The following is a 23,923-nucleotide window of genomic DNA, read 5'->3' on the forward strand; positions in this document are numbered from 1 at the left end:
CTTTTTAGTAATCAGTATACCACAAAATGGGAAAAGGTTGGTTTGCACTTAAATTATGAGTTAAGTTAGATTTAAAACAAATATTTATATAATATCTTTGAAAAGTTTTAAAAATTGTTAATGACAGTTTGTTAATTTAAACTATACCTTAGGTATAGCAGTTAAGATTTTAACATAAACATTTTTGGATATATCAGTTATTGAAATGGCCTTCTTACTGATGTTCACATTGTTCATTGTAATTTTAATACTAACAATGGTATAGCTCTTTACATGTTATATACAGATCTAGGCTTTATATATATTAACTCATTTAATTGTCATTACTCTATGGGATGTATAATATTTATTACTTTCATTTTACAGATAAAGAAACTGAGGCACAGAAAGTTTAAGTGACTTGTCCAAGGTACCATAGCATGTAAGTATCAAAGTGGGGTTTAGACCTAGACAATCTGGTTGTAGAGTTCATAGTTTAAAGTGTTTTTTGTAGGTAATATTGTACAACTACCTACTTACATAGACTTTTGAACGCATTTCTATCTATAGGTTATCCTAGGAGTAGAATTACAGGGTCAAAAGATAAGTGTATTTAAAATTTTAATGGCTATTACTTAGTATCCTATAGGCAGTTGGATCTGGTTCCATTTGTTGGACAATATAGTTTCTATTAAGTTTTATATCATTGCCAATCATAATGAAAACTAATGCTTATTTACTTTTCAGTTTTGTAAATTATGGGGTATGGGGTTAAGAATGTATTTTTTGTATATTTAAAAGGTATTTGTTATTTTTGCTAAATTTTCCATTTGTGTCTTTAACTTACTTCTGTTGGATTGGTTTTGTTGTTTTCCTTTTTACTATGAAATAAAATATACACACAACCACACAAAAAAAAAATCCATGCAAAATAAATGCATAGTTCATGAATTATTATAACCTTTTCCTTCCCCTCCTTCCATTGTAATTGATATTTTTGTCTTTCATGGAAATCACTTTAGTTTTTTTGTTTGGTTTATTTTATGGTGTGTGGTTGGTTTTTTCTTAATTTATAGGCACCATCATACATGAAAGAAATTGCATGTTGGTTTGCCACATACATTAAAATATTTTGTCTAAGTGTATGTTTTTTTGGCAGTACTGGGATTTGAACTCAGGGCCTCATGCTTGCTAGGCAGGCACTGTGCCACTTTAGCCACTCAGCAGCCCTTAACTTTGTTAATACTCTGTTCATGCAATATTTAGGACAGTTTTTTTGTAGAGATTTTACTTAGTTGTGCTTAGTTTTCCTAGTATAAGGTTGTTTGAAAAAAAAATTTATGTTTTGAATTTTTTGAGGAAAAAAGGAATGTTATAAAGATTGATGTATGCGTGTAGGCTTATTTTATCTCCCAAATACTATGCATTTTGTTAAAAAGAATGAGGTAGATGTATATGGATTGAAATATACATTAGAAATATATAAAATATACTCCTGTTTGGATTATTATTTCTCCTTGATTTGCATAGTGTGTGTCATATGTTAAAAGTTCAGATACAGATAAGTCTAGAACATCAAGAAAGACTTTGTGTTGTTTTCTTTTGAGTTTACCTATTTATATGCCAGTTCCACACTTAATAGTATAGTTAATATACTATTTATAACTTCTATAGTTATACAAGTTTAATATCTGATTAAGTTCTCCCCTCTTATTTTTCATGAGAGTTTTTGCTGTTTTAAGTACTTTGCACTTCCATATAAATTTTAAGAGTTTTCTTGTCAACTGCCATAAAAATAAAAACTTTAGGGTTTTGATTAAGATTCAGTAGGTCAATTTGGGAAGAATTAACATCTTTATAATATTGAGTCTTTTAGTATATGAACTTGATATATTTTTCCATCTATTTGATCTGTTTTAGAATTTCTCTGTTGTGAACTTACTGATTGAGCACTAGAAAACTTGAGAAAGATCAATATGAATAAAAATACTTTTTCGGGAGTGTTTATTCTGACTTACATTCAGTGTTGTGGGGTAGACCTCATTGTTCTTTATCCTTATCTACTTCCTAAGATTGCTCAGCTTTAGATTTCATACCATGAGACTGTGCTACCTCCCACTCGCCTTTGCAGCAGTCATCTAGTAAGATTGTCACTTGTTATTACTTGAAGATTTTTTGTTCCTGCATCATTGTCTTTTGCCATTCAGTATCATAATTCTTAGTGATTTTAATATCCTTACAGGTGATCCTTCTAATAACTTGACTTCAAATGATTATATTTTTCATCTTATCTTAGCTACTCACTGGTATGGCTATTTTTTGACTTGTCTCTGTCATTATACTTTGTAAGAAAATACTGTCATCTTCTCATTTCACTTTAAGTTCATGACTGCTTATTACAAGTGGGCCTGTAATGTTTAGTCAATAATCCTACTACTTTATCCTCTCCCATTCTCTTATATATCTGTTTTATACATTTCTTTTCCTCTGTTCTTAACTCTCTTGTACTTTTTCCCCACTTTCATTCACAGCTGATAACCTTAGTTGTCATTTAACTGAGTAAGGAGGGACAGTCCAAACAGAACTTCCACAGGCTCCTACCAACATATCTATTCATCTACTTGCATCTATACTCTTAATATTCTGCTCACTTTCTCATTAAAATGGATGAACCTTGACCACCTACAGTGCGTGGCTTATACCTATAATCCACCTACTCAAGAGGTGAAGATTGGGAGGATCCTGGGCAAAAATTAGCAAGACTCTAAAGTCAACAAATAAGCCAGGCATGGTGGAGCATGTTTGCTTAAGATTCAGTAGGTCAATTTGGGGAGAATTAACATCTTTATAATATTGAGTCTTCTAGTATATGAACTTGATGCATTTTCCCATCTGTTTGATCTGTTTTAGAATTTCTCTGTTGTGAACTTACTTACTGAGCAATAGAAAACTTGAAAAAGTTCCGTGTGAGTCCAGATACACCATAGGTGTAGGTAGAAGGATCATGATTACAGACTGGCATGGGGAAAAAGCAAGACTGTATCTGAAGTAACATAAAGCAAAAAGCTGGGGATGTAGTTTAAGTGGTAAAGTATTTGCCTAGTGAGTACAGGGTCCTGACTTCAAACCCTAGTACTGCCTCCCCCAATAATAGTAATAAATTATTTAATAAATTATAGTGTAATAAATGAACCTCGTGTACATTTATCTTAAGCAGCCTTTACCTGCCCTAGCATTCCCTATGTTTCTTGCCTGCCTTGCTTTTCTCCATGGCAATTATAAATCCTTTGGCATGCCTTAGTATATGTGTGTGTTTAGATATAGAGATGTACATATTCATATTTATATCAAATATCTGTATTTGTGTGAGAGAGGGGGCTTATTGACTATTTTGTGGCTTGTGGGAGGAGGTGAGGGTTGTTATTGTGTCCTCCACACAGGAGTTGGTTTTTTGGTTTTGCTTATTTTTTTAGTTCATAGCAGTTTCATTCCATACTAGTTTAAATAGTGGCATTTCTTTTTCGTTTTTTTAATTTTTAATTGACACGTAATCCTACATATTGTGCATATGATATAGTATGTCATTTCAACTCATGTACACAGTTAACAAATATCACAATGACATGAAATGTTTATAATTTCCTTGTGCTAGAAACTTTTAAAATTCTCTTACTAGCTATTTTGAAATGTATAATTAATTGTTGCCAACCATAGTTGACCTACTATATTATAGAACAATAGAAGACATTCCTCCTTAACAGCTGCATCCCTGTGCCCATTAAGCATCCTGTATCCTTCCCCTTCTTGTCTTTCCCAGTTTCTGGTAGCCACTATTCTGTTCTTTACTTCTATGAGATCAGTTTTTTTAGCTTCATATATAAGTGAGAATAAGTGGTATTTATTTTTCTTTGCCTCACTTCTTTCACTTAACATACTGCCTTCCAGGCTTGTCCCTGTTGCTACAAATGACAGATTTCATTCTTTTTATGTCTTTATAATATTCCATCCTGTATATATACCACATTTTCATTAGCCATTCAACTGTGAATAGACACTTAGGTTGGTTCCACATCTGGGCTATCTTACATAGTGCTATAGTAAACATGAGAGTGCAGATACCGCTTCAACATACTGTCTTCCTGTCCTTTGGATATATACTCAGTGCAATTGCTGATTCTAGTTTTTTGAGAAAAGTCCATACTGTTTTCCATAATGGTTATACTAGCCTATTGTCTCTCCCAACAGCAATGTATTAATGTTTCCCTTTCAGTGGGAAGAATTTTTGTCTGTTTTCATCACTGCTATATTCTTAGCACCGAAATGAGTATCTAGAAGATAATAAGTGTTCAACGAATAGTTACTAAATTAGTAATTTTTTCCTGCAGTTTTTCTTATAAGGGTAAGAAAACTATTAAGGACATGTCAGCGAATCAGCAAGATTTAGATCCAGATAGCACTACAGATATGGAAGTTGTTATTGATACTGAAGAAGAACTTATTAAAGAATGTGAAGAAATATGGAAGGACATGGAAAAAGTAAGTATCAAGATAATAGTGATGTATCAGTTAAATAGTATAAGGTCTAAATCAATTTCAGTAGTAATTAGGGTTAGGAAAAAAATAATATGCTAGTTCCCCAAAGCTATTATTAAATGTGTTAATTATTTATATAGCTTTTAGACCTGTAAGTATTCTTTCAAGAAACTTATACTGGATAAGCTATAGAAAGAGAAAAAAAATATGGCAATTCTTGCTTTCAAGGAGATTATGTTATATTTATTATGTTATATATATTATATACCCTATGGAGGTAATATCCATATATAATATTGTATGTAATACCATATTATTAGTATTGTGGTAGAAGTATAAAAACTGTAGTTGGAGGAATGCTTACCCTAGGCTGAAGGAGTTAAGGATAGCCTTCTATTAGAAGTAATTACTGATTTCATTTCTAAATGATGAATAAGGGCCTGTGAAAGTGGAAGAGCTGTACAAAGTGGGAATCTTGAAATGTATAAAGTTTGAAGCATTTAGAGAACTCTAAGTAGAATATTATAGAAAATGTAAATTGACTGGAAAGTTAATCAGGAGCAAGAATATGAAGGATTTTGTTGAGTGTGTTCTATGGGAATCCAGTAAAGAATTGTAAATACGGAAGAAAATAAGGTGTAGAAGAATTGAGACTACAGGTGGAAAGAACATGTAGGGGCCTCTAGTAATAGTCCTGTTAAGAAGTAATGAAGGCAGATACTAGCATTGCAAGTTGAAGAAGAGATTCAAGTGATATTAATGAGGTAGGACCATAACTACATAGAGTTAATGAATGTGAAATTGGAGGGAATTGCCGTGGATACCTCGTTCATGGTGGCTGGTGGTGGGATTAGACCTCAAAATAGACTGTATACAAATGTGAAGAACCCATAATTGTAAGTGAAACATGAATTAATTTAGAAAATTGAACCCAAGATATTTTCTGTTTTAGTGAGATAGAGCCATGTTGGGTTCTATCAAAATACTATAATTATTTGGGAAAACTTTGTGCCACTTAAAATAATATAGTATGTGATATAGACCATAGGTATTTTTAGCATCATATTCTTTCCAGTAAAGTTTCAAGCTTCAGACCAGAGCATATTAATGGAATCTTTTTTTTTCCCCCCATCATTTAAAAATATCATTAATGTATTAACTAGATAATCATCAATGTATTAGCTAGATAGTCTTTTGGGGGCATTTCAGTAAAGAAATTTGGATTTAAAAATAACCTTAAAACTTTTTGTAGAAAAATATTGCAGCTAGAAATAAGATTTAAATTCCTCATATTTTACCTCCACAATATTAGCAGTTTTGGGTTTTTTAATGGCACAGAAACAATATCAGTTGGAGGCTTTTTTTTCTTATGATCTTAACTTTTTACTTATTTCATTATTTTCCTCTAGTACTTTCCCTCTTGTTCCCTTCTCTCCCGTTTTTCCCATTATATATAGCTTATAATTCACACTTGCTGTTAGTTTTTCTTTTTCTTTCATTCTAGTGCCCCCTTTTCCTTTAGATGTATTCACTTTGGGACCTGCTTTCACTGCCTTCTTGATCCTCTTGTTTAGAAAGACAGGAATTAAACAGACTCTTTACATCAGATATTTTCATGTTGTTACGGGGAATGGTATATGAAAGGAGAAAATGGGGAAATTGTCTGTGGGTTATGTGTGTAACTTTTTTTTTTTTTTTAATGAAGTGTCAGAATAAATTGTCACTTATTGGAACTGAGACACTCACTAATTCAAATGCTCAGGTATGAACTTTTTTTTTCCTCCTCAAAATAGGTAAATTGAATTCATTCTTTTTGGAAAAGAAGCATATTTGTTTATATTTGTCCCTAATAAAATAGTGTTGTTAATACTTGTATGCTTTAAACAGTTAGTAAGCTCCCTATTCTTTTTTTAGTTTGCTGGGGTTTTTTTGTTTTTTGTTTCTTTTTAATGGTACTGGGGTTTGAACTCAGGGTCTTACATTTGCTAAGTAGGCACTCTACCACTTGAGCCATGGTCTCATGGCTTCATGCTCTTTCTAATATAAGAGTTGGAAGAAAATGTTTGGATCAAGCTGTTACAAATAAAAAAGCATTTTCTTTATTATTTGTCTTATAATAGTTGAATGAATTGCTTGTTGGTTGCTATTATGATACCTTGTTAAAAAAATTAAAGCAATAAAAAAATGGAGCAAAAAAAGCTCTACTTTGTGTTAGGTATAATAACCAAAGATATTTTACTACATGGACCCTTAATTGATTTTATTGTAGGCTTTTTAAAAAGGGCTAAGATATCCATTAAAATAATCAGAGAGTTGTGTATTGATGTAGGAATAGATCAGTGGATCAAATTAAGAATTTAAAAATATTCAACTTGGCAGAGACAGGAGGATCATAGGGCCTTGGAGCAAATACAGGACACCCTAATCTGAAAAAACACTAAAATCAAACAGTGTGAGCTGTGTGCAGTGGCTCACGTCTATAATCCTAGCTACTCAGTGTTCAGTAGTTGGTGATCTGGACAATCGTGATTTGAGGACAGCCTAGGCAAAAAGTTATGAGACCCCATCTCAATCAATAAAAGCTGAGTGTAGTGGTACAGCCTGTCATCCCAGCTATGCAGGAATCATAAATAGGATAGTAGTCCTGGTTGCCCTGGCATAAGTGTGAGACCCTATTTGAAAAAATACCTAAAGCAAAAAGGTCTTGGGGTCATGACTCAATTAGTTGAGCACCTGCCTAGTAAGGCCCTGAGTTTGAACCCCTCAGTACTGCCCCAAAAAATAAAGTGTGACAGATACGATCATTCAAATCTGTGAGAAAGGAATGAATTGATTAATAGTGATAGTCATGCAACTGTAAATCCATGTGGAAAAAAATACAAGTGGATCTGTATTGTCATCATATATAACATAAATTCATGGTGAATTACCAAAAACTCTTCCAAGAAAAGCTAGGAAACTATTTGTATAGACTAGGGATAGGAGAAAACTTAGTTAGTAATATCAATTTAGACATTATGAAAGAAAAGTTAGTTTTGTTTTCTCATATAAGAAGTTAGAAACAGACTCACACCTGTAATCCTACTACTTGGGAGGTTGAGGCAATTGATTGTGAGTTTCAAGCCAACCCCAGATTGTGATTGTGAGTTTCAAGCCAACCCTATCTATATAGTGAGTTCTAGGCCAGGCTGGGCTTGATACTGAGACCCTGTTTCAAAAAAAGAAAAACAAAAAAAGTTAAAAACATTTTAGTAATAACAATTCTAAGGACAAGTGAAATTAACAGTTGATTCCAATGAAAGTTTCACAAAACTGGTAGAAGAATGTAAAAGACTAACTTGAAGGTGCTACTTCAGTCCCAATTTGAAATCATAAAGTATAATTTTAATAATATAAAAGTAAAAGCCCATGATTATAAAAAAAAAAAAAGAAAAAGAAACATAAAGAAAGGCAAAAACTAATTCTTTTGGAAATGATTGTTATGCCGGGTCCTTCATCTAAGAATTGGTAATAATGGACTAGGGACATGGCTCAAGTGATAATAGCAGACCTTTCTAAAAGTAGCAGTTTCAGGCCTGTCAATTTCTACATGCTTAGTAGCTTCACACCTTTAGTATTATAATCCTAGGTACTTGGAAGGCAGAGATCAAGAGGATCGCAGTTGGAGGCCAGCCCCCAGCAAATAGTTCCTGAGACCCTATCTCAAAAGTACCTCACACAGAATAGGGCTGGTGGAGTGGCTCAAGTGATAGAGTACCTGCCTAGCAAGTATGAGGCCCTGAGTTCAAACTCAAGTTCCACAAGAAACAAAAACAAAAAAAAGACTCAATCTATTTTCTGAAGGAAACATTTTAACTGAGAAAATAGAAGAATTTCTCAGACTTTCATATTTAATTACTTTAGAAATACTACCATTTTTAGGAAGGGTTGTTTATAGCAAGATCAGAACTAATTTGGTTGTTTGATTTGCTGGACTTTGACAAGTTAAGATCTGTGTTTCATCGATATAATATGAGGTTAAACTATGAACTTACAGGCTTTTACGGGTTAAAATTGAATATGAATAATTTCGTATGTTCCAGCCTAGTAGGAGAAGAAGGAAATGGATTCTTTATCATCATATGACAGCTTACCTTGTTTAAATACATTTATGAATTGCTTTACAGTTCACAAAAAACTTTTCCACTTATTTGTCTAAAGGAAATAGATAATTAAACTACTTTAAAGATTTTAAGTATCTGTAAATGAATGTTCATATAATTAAAGCTTTAAAGACTACAATTTTTTTCTCTTCTGATGTTTCAGTAGACAATTTTATAATACAGAGCAGGTCTTTGAGTTACCATGGGGTACAAATGATAATACTTGGTGCCCTGTGTAAACACTGCAATAAAATACATTGCATTTTAAAAATGTCATTTTTTAATCTGTCTGGGTACCAATAAGAATTATAAATAGTATATATATATATATATATATATATATATATATATATATATACCTGTCTGTATACACACACACACACACATGAACTGCAATTTAACTTTGAGCATTTATGGACTTACAGTCCTATCGGTAAATAGATTTTTCTTAAAGATTTTTAATTATTAAGATAGAATGAGCTATAAAGGTATGTAATGCAATTGGTTTTTATATGTGGCTTATGGGACCGGTTTCATTTTATAATCTCCATACATGTATTTAGATTTGTAGCTACTCAACTAAAAATAGTTACAATTTTTCTTAAAGGACATGGAGAGGAAAAGAACATTTTTAAGGGAAAGTTGACTAAAATGTTGATAAGAAGTAACATCCTTTTCTTTTTGAGACTTGGTCTTGCTCTGTCAGCATCTTATATATTTGTTTAGGAAACAAAATTTATTTGCTTAGGTTCTTTTTGTTTGAGTATAAAGCAGAATTCATCATTTTTAATAGTATATTATTGGTATAATAGGCAATTTATGTGCTGTAGTTAATATTTTTTTTAGTTAACATTTTAGAAGAATCCTGTTTATGCTAATAACTTTTTTGTGATTTACTGGTGCTGTTTTGTTAGCTATTTATGCTATTAACTAATATTAAAGTATTAAGATTGTATATATTTTCACCTATAAATGGCTATGAATATTTCACAAGAAATGCCTTTGTTTTGATTCTCTTACTCTTCTTCTTAGCTCTCATTATTAATTATGCAAATGAAATGTTTGACCGCTGAACTCAGTCAATGGCAGAAAGAAACACCTGAAAGTAAGATTCTTTTTAGGTTTGTACTTTTATAAACAAATTAATGGCAAATTAATTTAGTGAACTCAGAAGAATTATATGATCCATTTGGCCTTCTTGAAATTGCCTAACTTCCATTTATACGAAGAAGCTATTCCATTTTTTTTTTTTGTGTTATTATTTTGTAAACATCTGTCTTACATTAGAATGTAATAATACTGATTTTGGAAAACTTATTAAACTTACTATTTTATCCTTATTGACACTGCCTTTTACCCAGTGGAAACTGTACTGGGTTTTTTAATGAATGAAACTTACCTAATGGAAAAGTTAATTTTATTTTACGTGTTTCTTTATATAAGGGTTACATAGTTTTTGTGCTATCTCTTTATTTGTCCTACTGGAGCTAAATATTTTTGCCTATAGAAACAGAAAATAGCTTTAAAAATGTAGTTGCCAAGTCCCAATTGGTAAATTTTTTATTATGAAAGTCTTAAGTTACTCTGGGCCATATGTGTCTGTATCTATATCTGGTTTTCTACATGGATTGCGTGGTCTTGTTTTACCTTTCTTTTTTACTCTTCCCCACATAGTCACCTTTGTAGGCTTATCATTCTCTACCCTAGTTTTTGGCATTTCCCATGAAGCAGTCTTAGGCTATTTTTTCTCCTTGTTCTCTTCCTACACAGTTTCATCCAATTTTTATTTTAATTGCTGAATTTCTGTGAATTCCACTATAGTTCCATATCTTCATTACTACCTCTTTGTCTTTAATTTAGCGATCCTCAGTTTTTGTGAAACTGAGGATCAGAGCCCAAGGCCTCCCACTGGCTACGCAAGTGCTCTATCCCTTGTGTGTGTCGTAGTAGCTGGGATTATAGGCATGTATTACCACTCCTGGCACATTTTTTGTACTTCTGATAGTGTATAGGGATATATATAATTGTAATTTTAAAATTTGCTTAAATAATGTATCCTACCTCCTTTTGAGCAGCATACTTGAGCATCTCTAATGCTGATCATGCTTACCTGTAAAATGTCAGTGTTCTCAAGAGGACCGTGCTCAGCTTTATTTGCTTTTTTTCTAAGTGTACTTAATTGTACAAAGGAGATTCATTTGATACTTCTATACATGCATGTAGTACACTTTGATCATATTCATTCCTGCTTTTATTCTTTCTTATACTTCTTGGCACCTCCGTTTTTAAAATTTTTATTTATTTATTTGTATTTTGAGATTTAAACTCAGGGACTTATTTGCTAGGCAGGTACTCTACAATTTGAGCCATACCCTTAGCCTCCCTCTCCTTTTTTTTAAACAATATTTAATTTCTTTTTTGTTTTTGTTGTTGTTTTACTGTACTGGGACTTGAACTCAGGGACTTTACCTTGAGCCACTCCACCAGCCCGGTTTTTTATGATAGGGTTTTTCAAGATAGGGGCCTATGAACTATTTGCCCAGGCTGGCTTTGAACCATGATCCTCCTGATCTCTGCCTCCTGAGTAGCTAGGATTATAGGCGTGAGCCACTGGCACCTGGCAATGGTTTTTATACATGCATGTAACATTCTTCATTGTATTCACCCCTCATCACCCTCTCCTTTTGCTCTCCTCAGATCTGGTTTCTTCACCCCCGTCAACAATCTCTCATCTATATTCATGTTGTATATATTTTAGGTCTAGATTCCACGTATTAGAGAAAACATGCAATATTTGTCTATCTGAATCTGTCTTATTTTGCTTAATATGATGATCTCTAGTTCCATCTATTTTTCTGCAAACAACAATTTCATTCCTTTTTTTTGTTTTTATTGTTTTTGCCAGTACTGGAGTTTAAAGTCATTTCCTTATGCTTGCTAGGCAAGTATTCCCACTTTAGTGATGTCCTTAGCCCTCTTTGCTTTATTTTTCAGATAGGATCTTATGCTTTTACTTGGAACTGGCCTCAGCTCATACTCCTTTTACATCCACCTCTCACATAGCTGGAATTATAAGTATATGCCACAATGCCTGACTTATTTGTTGAGAGGATCTCCCTAACTTTTTGCCTAGGTTTGCCTCAAACCTTAATTGTCCCGTCTCTGCCTCTCTTGTAGTTGGGACTCCAGAAGTGCACCACCACCCATAACCAATTTCATTCTTTGTGTTTGTGTATGTGTGTGTGTGTGTGTGTGTTGTGTGTGTGTGTGTGTGTGTGTTGTGTGTGTGTGTGTGTGTTGTGTGTGTATGTGTGTGTGTGTGTGTATGTGTGTGTGTGTGTGTATGTGTGTGTGTGTGTATGTGTGTGTGTGTGTGTGTATGTGTGTGTGTGTGTGTATGTGTGTGTGTGTGTGTGTGTGTGTGTGTGTGTGTAGACATAGATATATCACAGTCATTGGTTGATGGGCACTATGCTGATTCCATAACCTGACTATTGTGAATAGTGCTGTCATAAACATGGGTGTGTGGCTATCTCTATTGCATGCTAACTTGCATTTCTTCAGGTATATGCCTAAGAGTGGTATGGCTGGGTCATATGGAAGTCCTATTTTTGATTTTTTGAGGATCCTCCCTACTGATTTCAATACTGGTGGACCCAATTTTGATTCCCACCAACAGTGTAAAAGGGTTCCCTTTTCCTCATATCCTCACTAGCATCTGTTCTTTGATTTCATGATGATAGCTATATTTATGTGAGATGGAATCTCAGTGTTGTTTTGATTTGCATTTCCTTTTTGGCTAAGGATGTTGAATATTTCTTCATGTATTTATTAGCCGTTTGTACTTCTGAGAACTGTGTGTTCATTTCATCTATGACTTTATTAGATTGTTTATTCTTTTTAACTTTTTGAGGTGTTCATGTATTCTGGATATTAGTTCATCCTCAGATGAACAGCTTACAACTATTCTAGCACTCTGTAGACTGTCTCTTGATTCTGGTAATTGTTTTCTTGATGTGCAGAAGCTTTTTAATTTGATGCAATCTAATTTGTCAATTCTTGCTCTTATTTCTTGAGTTCTATTTAGGAAGTCCTTGCCTATGCCTGTATAGTCAATAGTTTTCTTGGAGCAGTTCTCAAGGTTCAGGTCTTAAATTAAGATCTTTTATCCATGTTGAGCTGATGTTTTTGTGCAGGTTAAAAGTGATCTAGTTTGTACATGTGCATATCCATTTTTCTAAACACCACTTGTTGAAGGGGCTGTCTTGTTTTCAACATATGTTTTTGGATGGGCTTATTTCTGGGTCTTCTATTACATTGATCCATGTGTCTGTTTTTGTGCCAATACCATGTTGCTTTTGTTATTGTGGCTCTGTAGTATAGATTTGAACTGAATATTGTGATACCTCCATCATTGCTTTCTTTTTGCTTAGGATTGCTTTAGCTATTTAGGGAGTGATTTTATGCTTCCATATGTATTTTAGAGTAGAATTTTCTTTAGAATTTCACTGGAATTTTGATGAGGATTGCATTGAATCTATAGATTGCCTTCTGTAATTTTCACAATATTAATTCTGTTGATCCACGAACATAGGAGATCTTTTGATCTATCTAGTGTTTTTGAAGTATTCCCTAATGATCCTCTGAATTTCAGTGTTATTTGTTTGATAATCCCTTCTTTATCTGTACTTTTATTTTTGGAGTCTACTCCCTTTTTCTTCTGTTAATGGCTTTTCAATCCAGTTTATCTTTTCAAAGAACCAACTTTTTGATTGATTCTTTGTATTCTTTTAGTCTCCATTTCACTAATTTCTGCCCTTTATTAATTCTTTCCATTTACTGATTTTGGGTTTGGCTTGTTGTTTTTCTAAGTCCTTAAGGTGCACTGTGAAGTTATTTGAGATCTCCAGATTTTTTAATGTAGGCACTCATAGCCATGAAATTTCCTCTTAGCACTGCCTTTACTGTGTCCCAAACTTGTGATAAGTTGTGTTTTCATTTCCATTTGATTGTATGATTTTTAAAATTTTCCCTCTATTTTTTCAGTAACCCACTGAACATTCAAAAGTGTGTTGTTCAGTCTCCATGTTTTTGTGTATGTTCTGTAGTTTGTCTTGCTATTGGTGTCTTGTTTTATTCCATTGTGGTCTCATACAATATAGAAGGAATTTTATTTTTCTTATATTTTCTAAGACTTAATTTATGTCCTAAATATAATCTATCTTGTTCACAATTCTATAGATTGCTGAAAATAATTTATATTCTAAGGCTATTGGTTGAAATATATAGTGTTATAAGTTTCTTTGTTGATTTCATTTCTGGATGACATGTCTAGTGGTGAGAGTAGAGTATTAAAGTCATCCACAATTAATTGTGGAGTCTATCTGCTTTTATGTCCAATAGTTTTCTTTATTAAATTAGCTGTGATAATGTCCAGTAGATACATATTTACAATTGTTATATCTTCCTGATAGATTGTTCCCTTTATCAATATGTAGTGACCTGGTTTGTCTTTTCTAAGTTTAAAGTCTGCTTTGTCAAATATGAACATAGCTATTTCTGCTTGTTTGAGGGCTCCTTTTGCTTGTTCTATCTTTTTTCATGTTTTCTCTTTAAGCCTTTATTTGTCTTTGTCAGTGAGGTATATTTTTTGTAGGCAACAAATGGTTGGGTCTTGTTTTTTAATCCCATCAGCGAGTCTGTGTCTTTGATTGCAGATTTTTAAACCATTACAATTCAGAGTTATTAAAAAATATGTAGTAATTGCTACCATTTTGTTGCTTTGTAGTGTTTAATTCTTTCTTAATCATTATTTGCTTGTTTAGTGAGATTTATTCTTTCTCATGTTTTCATGTTCCTCTTCTGTGTGTAGGATTTCTTTAAGTATCTTCTGCATTATAGGCTTAGTGCTCATGAATTGCTTTAGCTTTTGTGTATCATAGAGGGTTTGTATTTTCCTTCAGTTGTGAAGGATAGCGTTATTGGATACAGTAATCTGGTTTAGCAGTTATTTTCTTTCATGGCTTCTGGGGATTTGGTTGGGAAATATGCTATCGTTTTGATGGATTTCCTTTATTTGGTACTTGGAACTTCTCTCTTGCAGCTTTCAATATTCTTTCCTTGTTCTGTACAGTTAATCTTTTAACTGTAATATGCCTTGGAGTGGTGACTTTCTGGTCTTGTCTATTTTATATTCTATAGTCTCCTGTAGCTGCATGGCCATTTCTTTCCCAAGGTTTCAGAATTTTTTTGGTATTAATGAACAAGTTTTCTTTGCCTTGTGCTTCCATCTCTTCTTCTCTGCCTGTGATCCTTAAGTTTGGTCTTTTAATGGTGTCCCAGAGGTGGTCTTGCGTATTTTATTGATAATATCTTCTTTTTTTTTACCTTGTCTTTAAAACCTGATATTTTGTCTTTAATTTCATCTGGCCTGTTTGTGAGGCTTTTAATTCAGTTTTTTAAATTTAACTTACCAAAAAATTTCCAGAATTTCTATGTGATTTTTTTCAGCATTCCTGTATCTATTGAATTCTTCTTTTATATTCTGCATTTTTTTCTTGTCTCATTCAGCTGTTTATTTGTATTCTTTTTTAATTCATTCAGGTGTTTGTTCATACCCTTTTTACATTTAGTAATCATTCTTATAACCATTACTTTGAATTTTTTGTATGACATTTCATCTTGTTCACTATCATTAGAGTCTGTTAAAGAATTGTTCACTTTTCAATGAGTCATGTTGCCTTTTCTTTTCTTTTTTTCTTCTCTGCTTTGGGATTTACACATCTGCAGCCAAATCATTGGTTCTAGTTTTAATCACTGAGTTGAGTACTAGACCAGGTGAACTGAGGTATCTACTTTGCCTCCCAGCTTCAGTGTTTTCAGTTCCTGCCCAGCAGTTAACCACCTATGGGAGAGAAGAAGCTCAGGAAATTGCATGATCCTCAGGATATGGGCTCAGAGCTCTCAGTTTAGTCTAGTAGCAGTCCTAATGCAGCTGAGAGGTGAGGTTTTGTGCTTTTTTACCACTGTAATCCTCAGGCAAGGATACTCACTCTTCGCCTGAAAGGATAAGAACACTGATTACTTTGCCTGTTATTGCCAGTGCTCTCTACTGCTTAAACTTTTTAGCTGGTCCATATCAGACTCCCATTGTGGCCATCTCTCACCAAGACACTGGCAGGTTTTCCACAGTGTCCCCAGAGTAAGTAAGCCCCCTCTCAAGGTAGTACCTGGGTGTAGCACTCCCAGATATGGGTAGCAAAAAAATGTCTTTCTTCTCCATTTGCTAGCCTACTATACAGGAGTTGTCACAATCACACCAAATCCTTGATTTTGGTTTAGGGCTTGTGGAAAGTACATGCTTATCCTTCAGGTAAGTCTGCCATTTGCCAGTGCTTCCTGGCTTATCTTATGGTGTGGCTTTCCCTCCCTACTGGGGAGCCAGGTTTGGAGTTGCAGACTGTTTCCTACTTTTCTCTGTTGCCTTTCTGTTTTTCCTTGGTTTTCAGTTGTTCTGTCACTTCTTGCATGATTCCTAATGCTGTCTCTCCTTTTGTGATTCCAAGTGCTTGCTCTTTATCTCTTCAGAGTGTAAGTCTCTTCTTTGTTTCTGTGGCTCTTCTCATTCTCAAAGTCAAGAGTATTAAGCTTCTATTTTGTCATCTTGCCAACTTTATTCACTTCTTATCCTATGTGCTATACCAGCATTATGTTTTCTGATCCTGATTACAGGTTGTATCTGTAATAATGACTTCTGTATTAGTTTTCTGGGGCTGTAACAAATGGTCTCATAAATTAGCATGGACTTTGTGACTTGAAACAATGGAAATTATTTTCTCACAATTCTGGAAGCTAGATGTCTAAAATCAAGATATCAGCAAGGCTGATTTCTTCTAGGGACTCTCTCCTTGACCTTTACAGAATCATTGCGTTAGTCAGTTTTCTGTCACATGAGGTTATTAACATGTAACAGAAAGAGTTTATTTAGCTCATGGTTCTGGAGATTTCAGTCCAAGATTAGGTGGACCTATTCTTTTGGCCTCTGGTAGAGGTGTTGTATGGCAATGGTGGAGCACATATTATGGAGCAAAATGCTTAAACCATGAGCCATGGAACAGAGTAATAGGAGGAGAAGAGGATCTCACAATCCCCTTCAATGGCATGCCCCCAATTACCTATAGACCTTCCATTAGTCTCCACCTCCTGATGGTGCACAGCACTTCCCATTAGGCAACCCTGGGGACCAAGTCTTTAACACATGGACCTTTGGGGGGCTCTCATCCAAACCATAACACCTATCTGCTTCCTTTTTCTGTATGTGTTCTTTGCTGTGTGTCTGTATCTTATTATTTTCTAATAGTATACCTTTCATACTGGATTGGGGAAAATCTTAATGATCTCATTTAACTTAATTAACTTTTAAATACTCAGTTCCAAGTAGTCACATTCTAAGGTATTGAGTGTTAGGCTTTAACATATTTGAGGTTGGAGAACATAATTCATCCAATAACAGTTTCCAAATCTATACATTCAAACCAGTCCTTGCAACATCAAACTTAGATATTGTTGTAATTCCTAGACATCTTTTCTAAAATATTCTACATATGCCTCCAATTCTTGACTGATCTCTATTACCTCACTTACTGCATGGAATCTATTTGATGAACTATAAATTTAAGAGTCCTTCTCTTTTTGCTGGGTGCTGGTTGCTCACACCTGTAATCCTAGCTACTCAGGAGGCAGAGATCAGGAGGACCACAGGTCAAAGCCAGACTGGGCAAATAGTTCTGCAAGACCCTATCTTGAAAAATCCTTTGCAAAAAAATAAAGCTGGTGGAGTGGCTCAAGGTAAAGGCCCTGAGTTCATGGCCCAGTACCATACACACACACACACAAAGTCCTTCTGTTAAAGGAAGAGTCTTCCTTTTTCATGCTTATATATAGCTAATCAGTAAATACTGAGCCCAAATTCTGCAGATTTACCTCCATGCCCTCATCACCAATCTACTAGATTGGTAGATAGATAAGAGGCTTTTTAAAATCTCTTCACCGCAACGATTTTTTTAAATTTTAGAAAATTAAAGAAACGTTAAGCAAATAATGAACCCCAGCAGACTAAAAGACCAGCTTCATACAGTTGTCAGTTTTCTAATCTTGTTTTGGACTTCAGAATGGCTTAAAAGAACATACATTTATTATGTCATGGTTTCTGTTGGTCAGGAAGCTGAACACAGATTATCTTCCTCTTCTGATGATTTTAAGGTTACAAAAGGTCTCATTGAAGACTACTGAGAAGCTTAAATCTATTTTCAAGCTGTCCTCAAATAGTTAGTGGAATTTATTTCCTTGTGATTATAAGATTCATGGTAGCTTTGTTCCGTGTTTTTCTTTCTTATTTTTTCTTACTAATGTTTTGAAATTCCTTCTTATTGTTTCTGTTTCAAGAGTTTTCTGTAGTCATTCTTTTTAGAGTTAATGTTAGTGACATATTCTCTTAATTTTTCTTTGTCTGAGATTTCATTTCCACTTCATTCCAGAAGAATATTTTCACTCAATATGCAATTTAGGGTTATCTCTTTAGCACCTGGAAAATACGCTGCTTCCTTCTGCCTCTCTGATTGCTGTTGAGAAATAAGCTTCCATTCTCATGTTTTTTCCCCATATAAAGAAGATATTTTTTCTTCATCTTTAACTTACAGAAGATTAATTATGGATATATCTTGACGTGTTTCTTTGAGTTTATATTGTCTGATGTTCAGTCAGATTAATGAATATGTGGATTTATGTCTTTAGCAAAATTTGGGAGATATTCAGTTACTGTTTTTCCACGTTTTTCAGTCCCCTCCTACCCGTTTTCTTCTCTATTGAAATTCCAAAAACCTGAATGTTATATTTTGTTATAGTTACACAAATCCTTACAATGTATGGTTCATTTATTTTCTAAATTTTAATTTAGCAAAATACATATAAAATTACTCTCTCTCCCTCTCCTTTTTTTTTTTCCTTCAGTACTGTGGCTTGAACTCAGGGCCTTCACCTTGAGCCACTCCACCAGCCTTTTTTGTCATGGGTTTTTCGAGATAGAGTTTTGCAAACTATTAGCCTGGGCTGGCTTCAAACTGTGATCCTTCTGATCTCTGCTTCCTGAGTAGCTAGGATTACAGGCATGAGCCACTGGCACTCAGTCTTAAAATTACTCTCTTAAATATTTCTAAGTGTATAGTTTGGTAGCGTTAAGTATGTTTATCATATTGTTTTGCAGTTAATCTTCAGAACATTTTTATCATGGCAGATCTGAAATTCTATACCCATTACACAATAATTCCTTTTTTCTGCTTACCCCAACCTCTGGCAATTACTATTCCACTTTGTTTCTATGAGTTTGATTATTTTTTGATACTCCATATAAGAGGAATCATACAGTATTTGACTTTTTGTGACTGGCTTATTTCATTTAGCATAATAACCTCAAAATTCATCCAGGTTGTAGCACATGTCAGAATTTCCTTTTTAAGGCCAAATGATACTGTCTTGTACTCTTATGCTTCATTTTTGTTTATCCATTTAATATATGAGGGACACTTCGGTTGTTTTGAACTCTTGATTACTGTGACTATTGCTGCTGTGCACATAAGTTTGTAAATACCTCCTGAAGACTGATTTTAAATTCATTTGAGTTTATACCAAGAAGCGAAATTAGTAGATCATGTAGTTCTGTTTTCACTTTTTTGTGGAACCATCATACCATTACAATCCCATCAGTGGTGCACAATTGTTTTAATTTCTCTACATCTTTGACAACATTTGTTAATCTCTGTAGTATTTTTTTTTTTTGACAGTACTGAAATTTGAATTTAGGACTTCATGCTTACTAGGCGGCAAGGGCTTATCACCTCCCACTAGTGTTGCAGCTGGTGCATTCTCAATAAATAAGCCAGATATGGTGCATGCCTGTGGTCTCAGCTATAAGAGGCTGTAGGTGGGAAGATCGCTTTTTGTGATCAGCCTCAGGTGAAAATGTTGAAACCCTACCTGAAAAATAACTAAAGCAAAAAAAGGACACACAATAGAACCTTTTTTATTTAGCATTATTACATGCATAAAGATTTGCTGAGATCCTAGCCATTGTACTACGGCAAGAATTACAAATGAAGAAGTTTGGAAAAGAAGAAATTGTGGTCTCTCTTAAGTACAGTTATATGCATATAAACTCCAAAACAGTCTAGGGAAATTAAATTGTAAAATTAATAAATGTGTACATAGATTGCTGGATATAAATTCAGTTTACAAAAATCAACTGTTCTATATGCACTTAAAAAAGATTTAGAAAATGAAATTTTAAAAGTGATCCCATTTATATTAGAATAAAAATGTCAAATACCTTGAAATAAATATTATGTAGACATGCAAAACACATAAAACTTGAAAATCTTTTTGAATAACATTAAAGATTATCTAAAAAGTGAAGGAATATACCATGTTTATGGCTTTCATAAATTTAGTCCTTAAATCCCCCAACCTGTCTAAATGCAGTTTCAATCAGAATCCAGAAGGTTCTTTAGAGGCTGATAAGTTTATTTTTAGATTTATACATTCCCTATTTGAAGTTATGTCATGGGGCTGGGAGCCCTGATTTCTGCCCATCCCAAAAAATGCACATTTTGTTCTGTGAAATTCCATTTGTGGGAGTAAGTTCTATAGAAATAAAAGTACCAGTACATAATGACATAAAAGGACACTTACTATATTCTTGTTGGTTATAGCTAAAAACTAAGCATAAAGTTATTTCTCAGTTGTAAGAGCATCACTTGATACATTATAATATATTCCTTTTTTTTTTTTTTGGTGGACTGGGTTTGAACTCAGGGCTGTGCATTAACAAAGTAGGTGCCCTACCACATGAGCTATACCTCCAGTTTATTTGGCTCTAGTTATTTTGAAGATGGAGGTCTCAAACTTTGCCCAGGCTGGATTGCAACCACGATCCTCCCAGTTTCAGCCTCCCAAGTAACTAAGATTTCAGGTGTGAGCCATGGACACCTGGCTAACCTTATAATCTCACTTTGGAATTTATGTAGTCATTAAAATGATGGATTAGATGTATACTCAATGATAGGGAGCTTTTCTATGAGAGTTTTGCTGATGAAAACAAGGATATATGATAGTATCTTATTCTTATAAAACCAGCCATGATAAAAATAAATCTCTTATGTTTATATGTGTTTGTTGATACGTGAATATATATATGTATAGGATCATATGACTATAGAGAAAAATATTTGAGGCCTTGGAAAAGTAAGGCACTAAAACCAAAATGTGTAAATATGATTAAATTCATCTAATATTTTATATACTGTATGTGTAAAGGTGTTAAAAATAATTTTAAAAAACTGTGTTACATTTCATTAAAAGTTCTGTAATATATAAATGAAGGAGTTTACTTTAGAAAAATCACAAAATCAAATTCTTGAGAATTAAGTGAGTATATGTATAATTTTTTTTGTTTTTATAGTAACTCCTCTGACTGAAGATGTTCTGATAACATTAGGACAAGAAGAGGTAAGTCGTTTACAAATTTGTAGTAACTTCAAATAATTTATAAGAAGAACTGTTTTAGATCAGTTTCATGACATGAGAAATACAACCATTCTAAACCATTAAAATTTTCAAGTTTATGTTTTATTGAACTGAATATTTTCAAAGATTTGAATTTGGAAGTCATTCAGAACCATTGCTGTTGTTGGCTAATATGTAAACCTTAATCATGTATCTAATTTTTAGTTTATTAAAGTTTCTTCATAGCAGCAAAAGGTTAAACACAACTAAATGACCACATACATACATCTCTTCTGCTATGGGCTACATATTTGTGTTTCCCCTCCCCACAATTCATATGTTGAAAGTCTAATCCCCAGTGTGAGACTATTAAGTGGTAAGACTTTTGCAGGGTGATTAGGTCCTGAGCATGGAGTCCTCATAAATGGGACCAGTGCCCTCACAAGTGGCTGAAGACACCATAGTTCTTTCCTTCCATCATGGGAGGACAGAGCAAAGAGGTACTATCTATGAGGAAATGGTCTCTTGCTAGGTACTAAATTTGTTGACAGCTTAATCTTTTTTGGGGGGTGGGGTGGGGCGGGGAGCGGGTTATACTGGCATTTGAGCTCAGGACCCTGCTCTTGCTAATCAGGCACTCTACCACTTTATCTACATCCAGCTCTTTATTTTTTATAAGCTGCCCAGCTTGTACGTTATAATATCAGTCCAAAAGAACTATGGCAAAATCTTAGTACTGAGACATGGGAGTAGTACTATGACAAAAAAAAAAAAAATGTGACAGTGGCTTTAGAACTGGATAATGGTAGGGGCTGAAAAATTTTAATTTGCATGCTAGAAAAAGCCTGCATTGCCATGAGGAGACCTTTAAAGGCAATTCTGGTAATGATTCAGAAAGAAAACAGGAGACCTACGGAGAAAGCCTGTTTTCTTGTAGAGTGCCTGAGTTATGCTGAATAAAATGCTGGTAGAAATAGGTACAGTAAAGACCATTCTGTTCAAGTCTCAAGCGGAAATGACAAGCATGTTTGTAAGGATGGAGAGGGAAAAACCAGTGTTTTCTACTTTTACCAATTCAATACAACACCTGTGGTCATTGAAATAAGTGGAGATTTCTCCTCAACAGAAGTTAATCCTCTGGCAGATTCTGCTTCAGATGATTCTGCAGCAGACATCAGCTTGGAGATTCCAAGGATTTAGTCTTTTTCCTTCCAAGGAGGAAGACCAAAAGAGCGTTTCATAATACCATAATGTTACTAGTCAGTGGAGGAAAGACCATCCTTGTTACAAAGAGACAAAGGTCTTGGCTAGATTGTGTCTATGTCTTAGAAAGGTAGAACTTGTGAGCAATGAAGTTGAATATTTGGCTCAGGAAATACTTAAGCAAAGTGTAGAAGTATGGTTTGTCACCCTTTGACTGTGGATAGTAAAAAAAAGTGAGAGAATTAAGAAATAATAGTGGAATTATTAATCAGAAAGGAAGTAATTTCAAGTAATTTCAAGATCTAGAAAAAACCTCAGTCTACTCATGTTATAAAGAATGAGAAAGGCTGGGCTGGTGGAGTGGAGCACCTGCCTAGCAAATACAAGGCCCTGAGTTCAATCCCCAGTACTGCCCAAAAAAAAATGTAGCCACCTGCTAAGGAAAATAGCCATCTCAACTGAATCCAAGTGCTAAAGGTCGAGACATTAAAAGAATGCCCATTAGGGACCATAGAAACCTGTAGGACCTCAGGGTATACTGCCCAGCATGGCCTTACATGGTAGGTCCTGCCCCTACACTCAGATGCTGTGTTCCTCAGCTGGGTCCCGGTGCAATGTGAGTTGTAGTGCACAGAACCAGAACCAGTTCACAGAGTACATAAGCTGGGTGAGTAACATGGCTTATTCCATCTAGGTTTCAAAGGATCAGAACCATCATACTCAGGCATAGAGATGCTATGAAAGGCCCAGATAGACAGCTGCTGCAGTGCTGTCTCACAAGCTATGATGAGACATACGGAGATGTTCAGAGGTTGTGTATGTGTGTGGTGGTGGGGAGAGATTATGCCCTGCAAAGCTACTAGGACAGAACTGCTACCTCACTGTGTCCTGAGGGCAGGACCTGTGTTCTAATGAGCATAGAAGGTAGAGCCTCAAGCCAAAGATTATTCGATTATTTTTTAGACTTAAGATTGAATGTTGTTTGTCTTGTGTTTCAAACATTCTTGGGATCTGTTATCTTTTTTTTTTTTTTCCTATTTCTCCCATTTGGAATACAAATGTCTACCCTATATCTGTCCCATCGTATATTGGAAGTACATAACATGTTTGATTTCACAGGTTCATAGCTGGAAGTCTCTTGAGACTTCTTCCTATATGATTTAAATATCTAGATGAGGTTTAAGACTTCAGACTTTTGAATTGATGTTAGAATAAGTTAAAAGACTTGAGGTTTTCAAGGTGGAATGAATGTACTTTGTATGCAAGAAAGATACACATTTGGGGGCAACTTGAGACTATGATATCACAAATTTTAATACAAATGTCAATAATGGTATTTTTAAAATGCCATTCTATTAGTTTAAATTTGATGATAGAAACAAAAATTTTAACATGGTTGTAGAACATGGAAAGAAATAATTATTTGTGTATTTAGAGACAGAAATAGTGACAGAGAGGTTATCTGCCATATAGAATTAAAGAAAGGATTGGGATTTGAAAGGACCTGGTAC

The 23,923-nt window shown here is 34.2% G+C and overlaps 1 protein-coding gene across 3 annotated transcripts in view; it reads left to right on the plus strand.

Annotated features, from left to right (window-relative positions):
- Positions 1 to 23,923, plus strand: part of Cenpk (centromere protein K) — a 35,910-nt gene that overhangs the window by 1,745 nt on the left and 10,242 nt on the right. For 2 of the 3 annotated variants that reach the window (XM_074077403.1, XM_020165936.2), the window contains exons 2-6: positions 367 to 421; positions 4,365 to 4,515; positions 6,218 to 6,274; positions 9,687 to 9,759; positions 21,166 to 21,212. In XM_074077403.1, coding sequence (XP_073933504.1) covers positions 4,399 to 4,515; positions 6,218 to 6,274; positions 9,687 to 9,759; positions 21,166 to 21,212 — 294 coding nt within the window. In that variant the 5' untranslated portion in view covers positions 367 to 421; positions 4,365 to 4,398. Of the gene's footprint in view, positions 1 to 366; positions 422 to 4,364; positions 4,516 to 6,217; positions 6,275 to 9,686; positions 9,760 to 21,165; positions 21,213 to 23,923 lie in introns of those variants that run through there. The other variant, XM_074077404.1, reaches the window with a different exon arrangement.

Source organism: Castor canadensis, chromosome 6 (assembly GCF_047511655.1).
Source record: "Castor canadensis chromosome 6, mCasCan1.hap1v2, whole genome shotgun sequence".
Taxonomy (NCBI): Eukaryota; Metazoa; Chordata; class Mammalia; order Rodentia; family Castoridae; genus Castor; species Castor canadensis.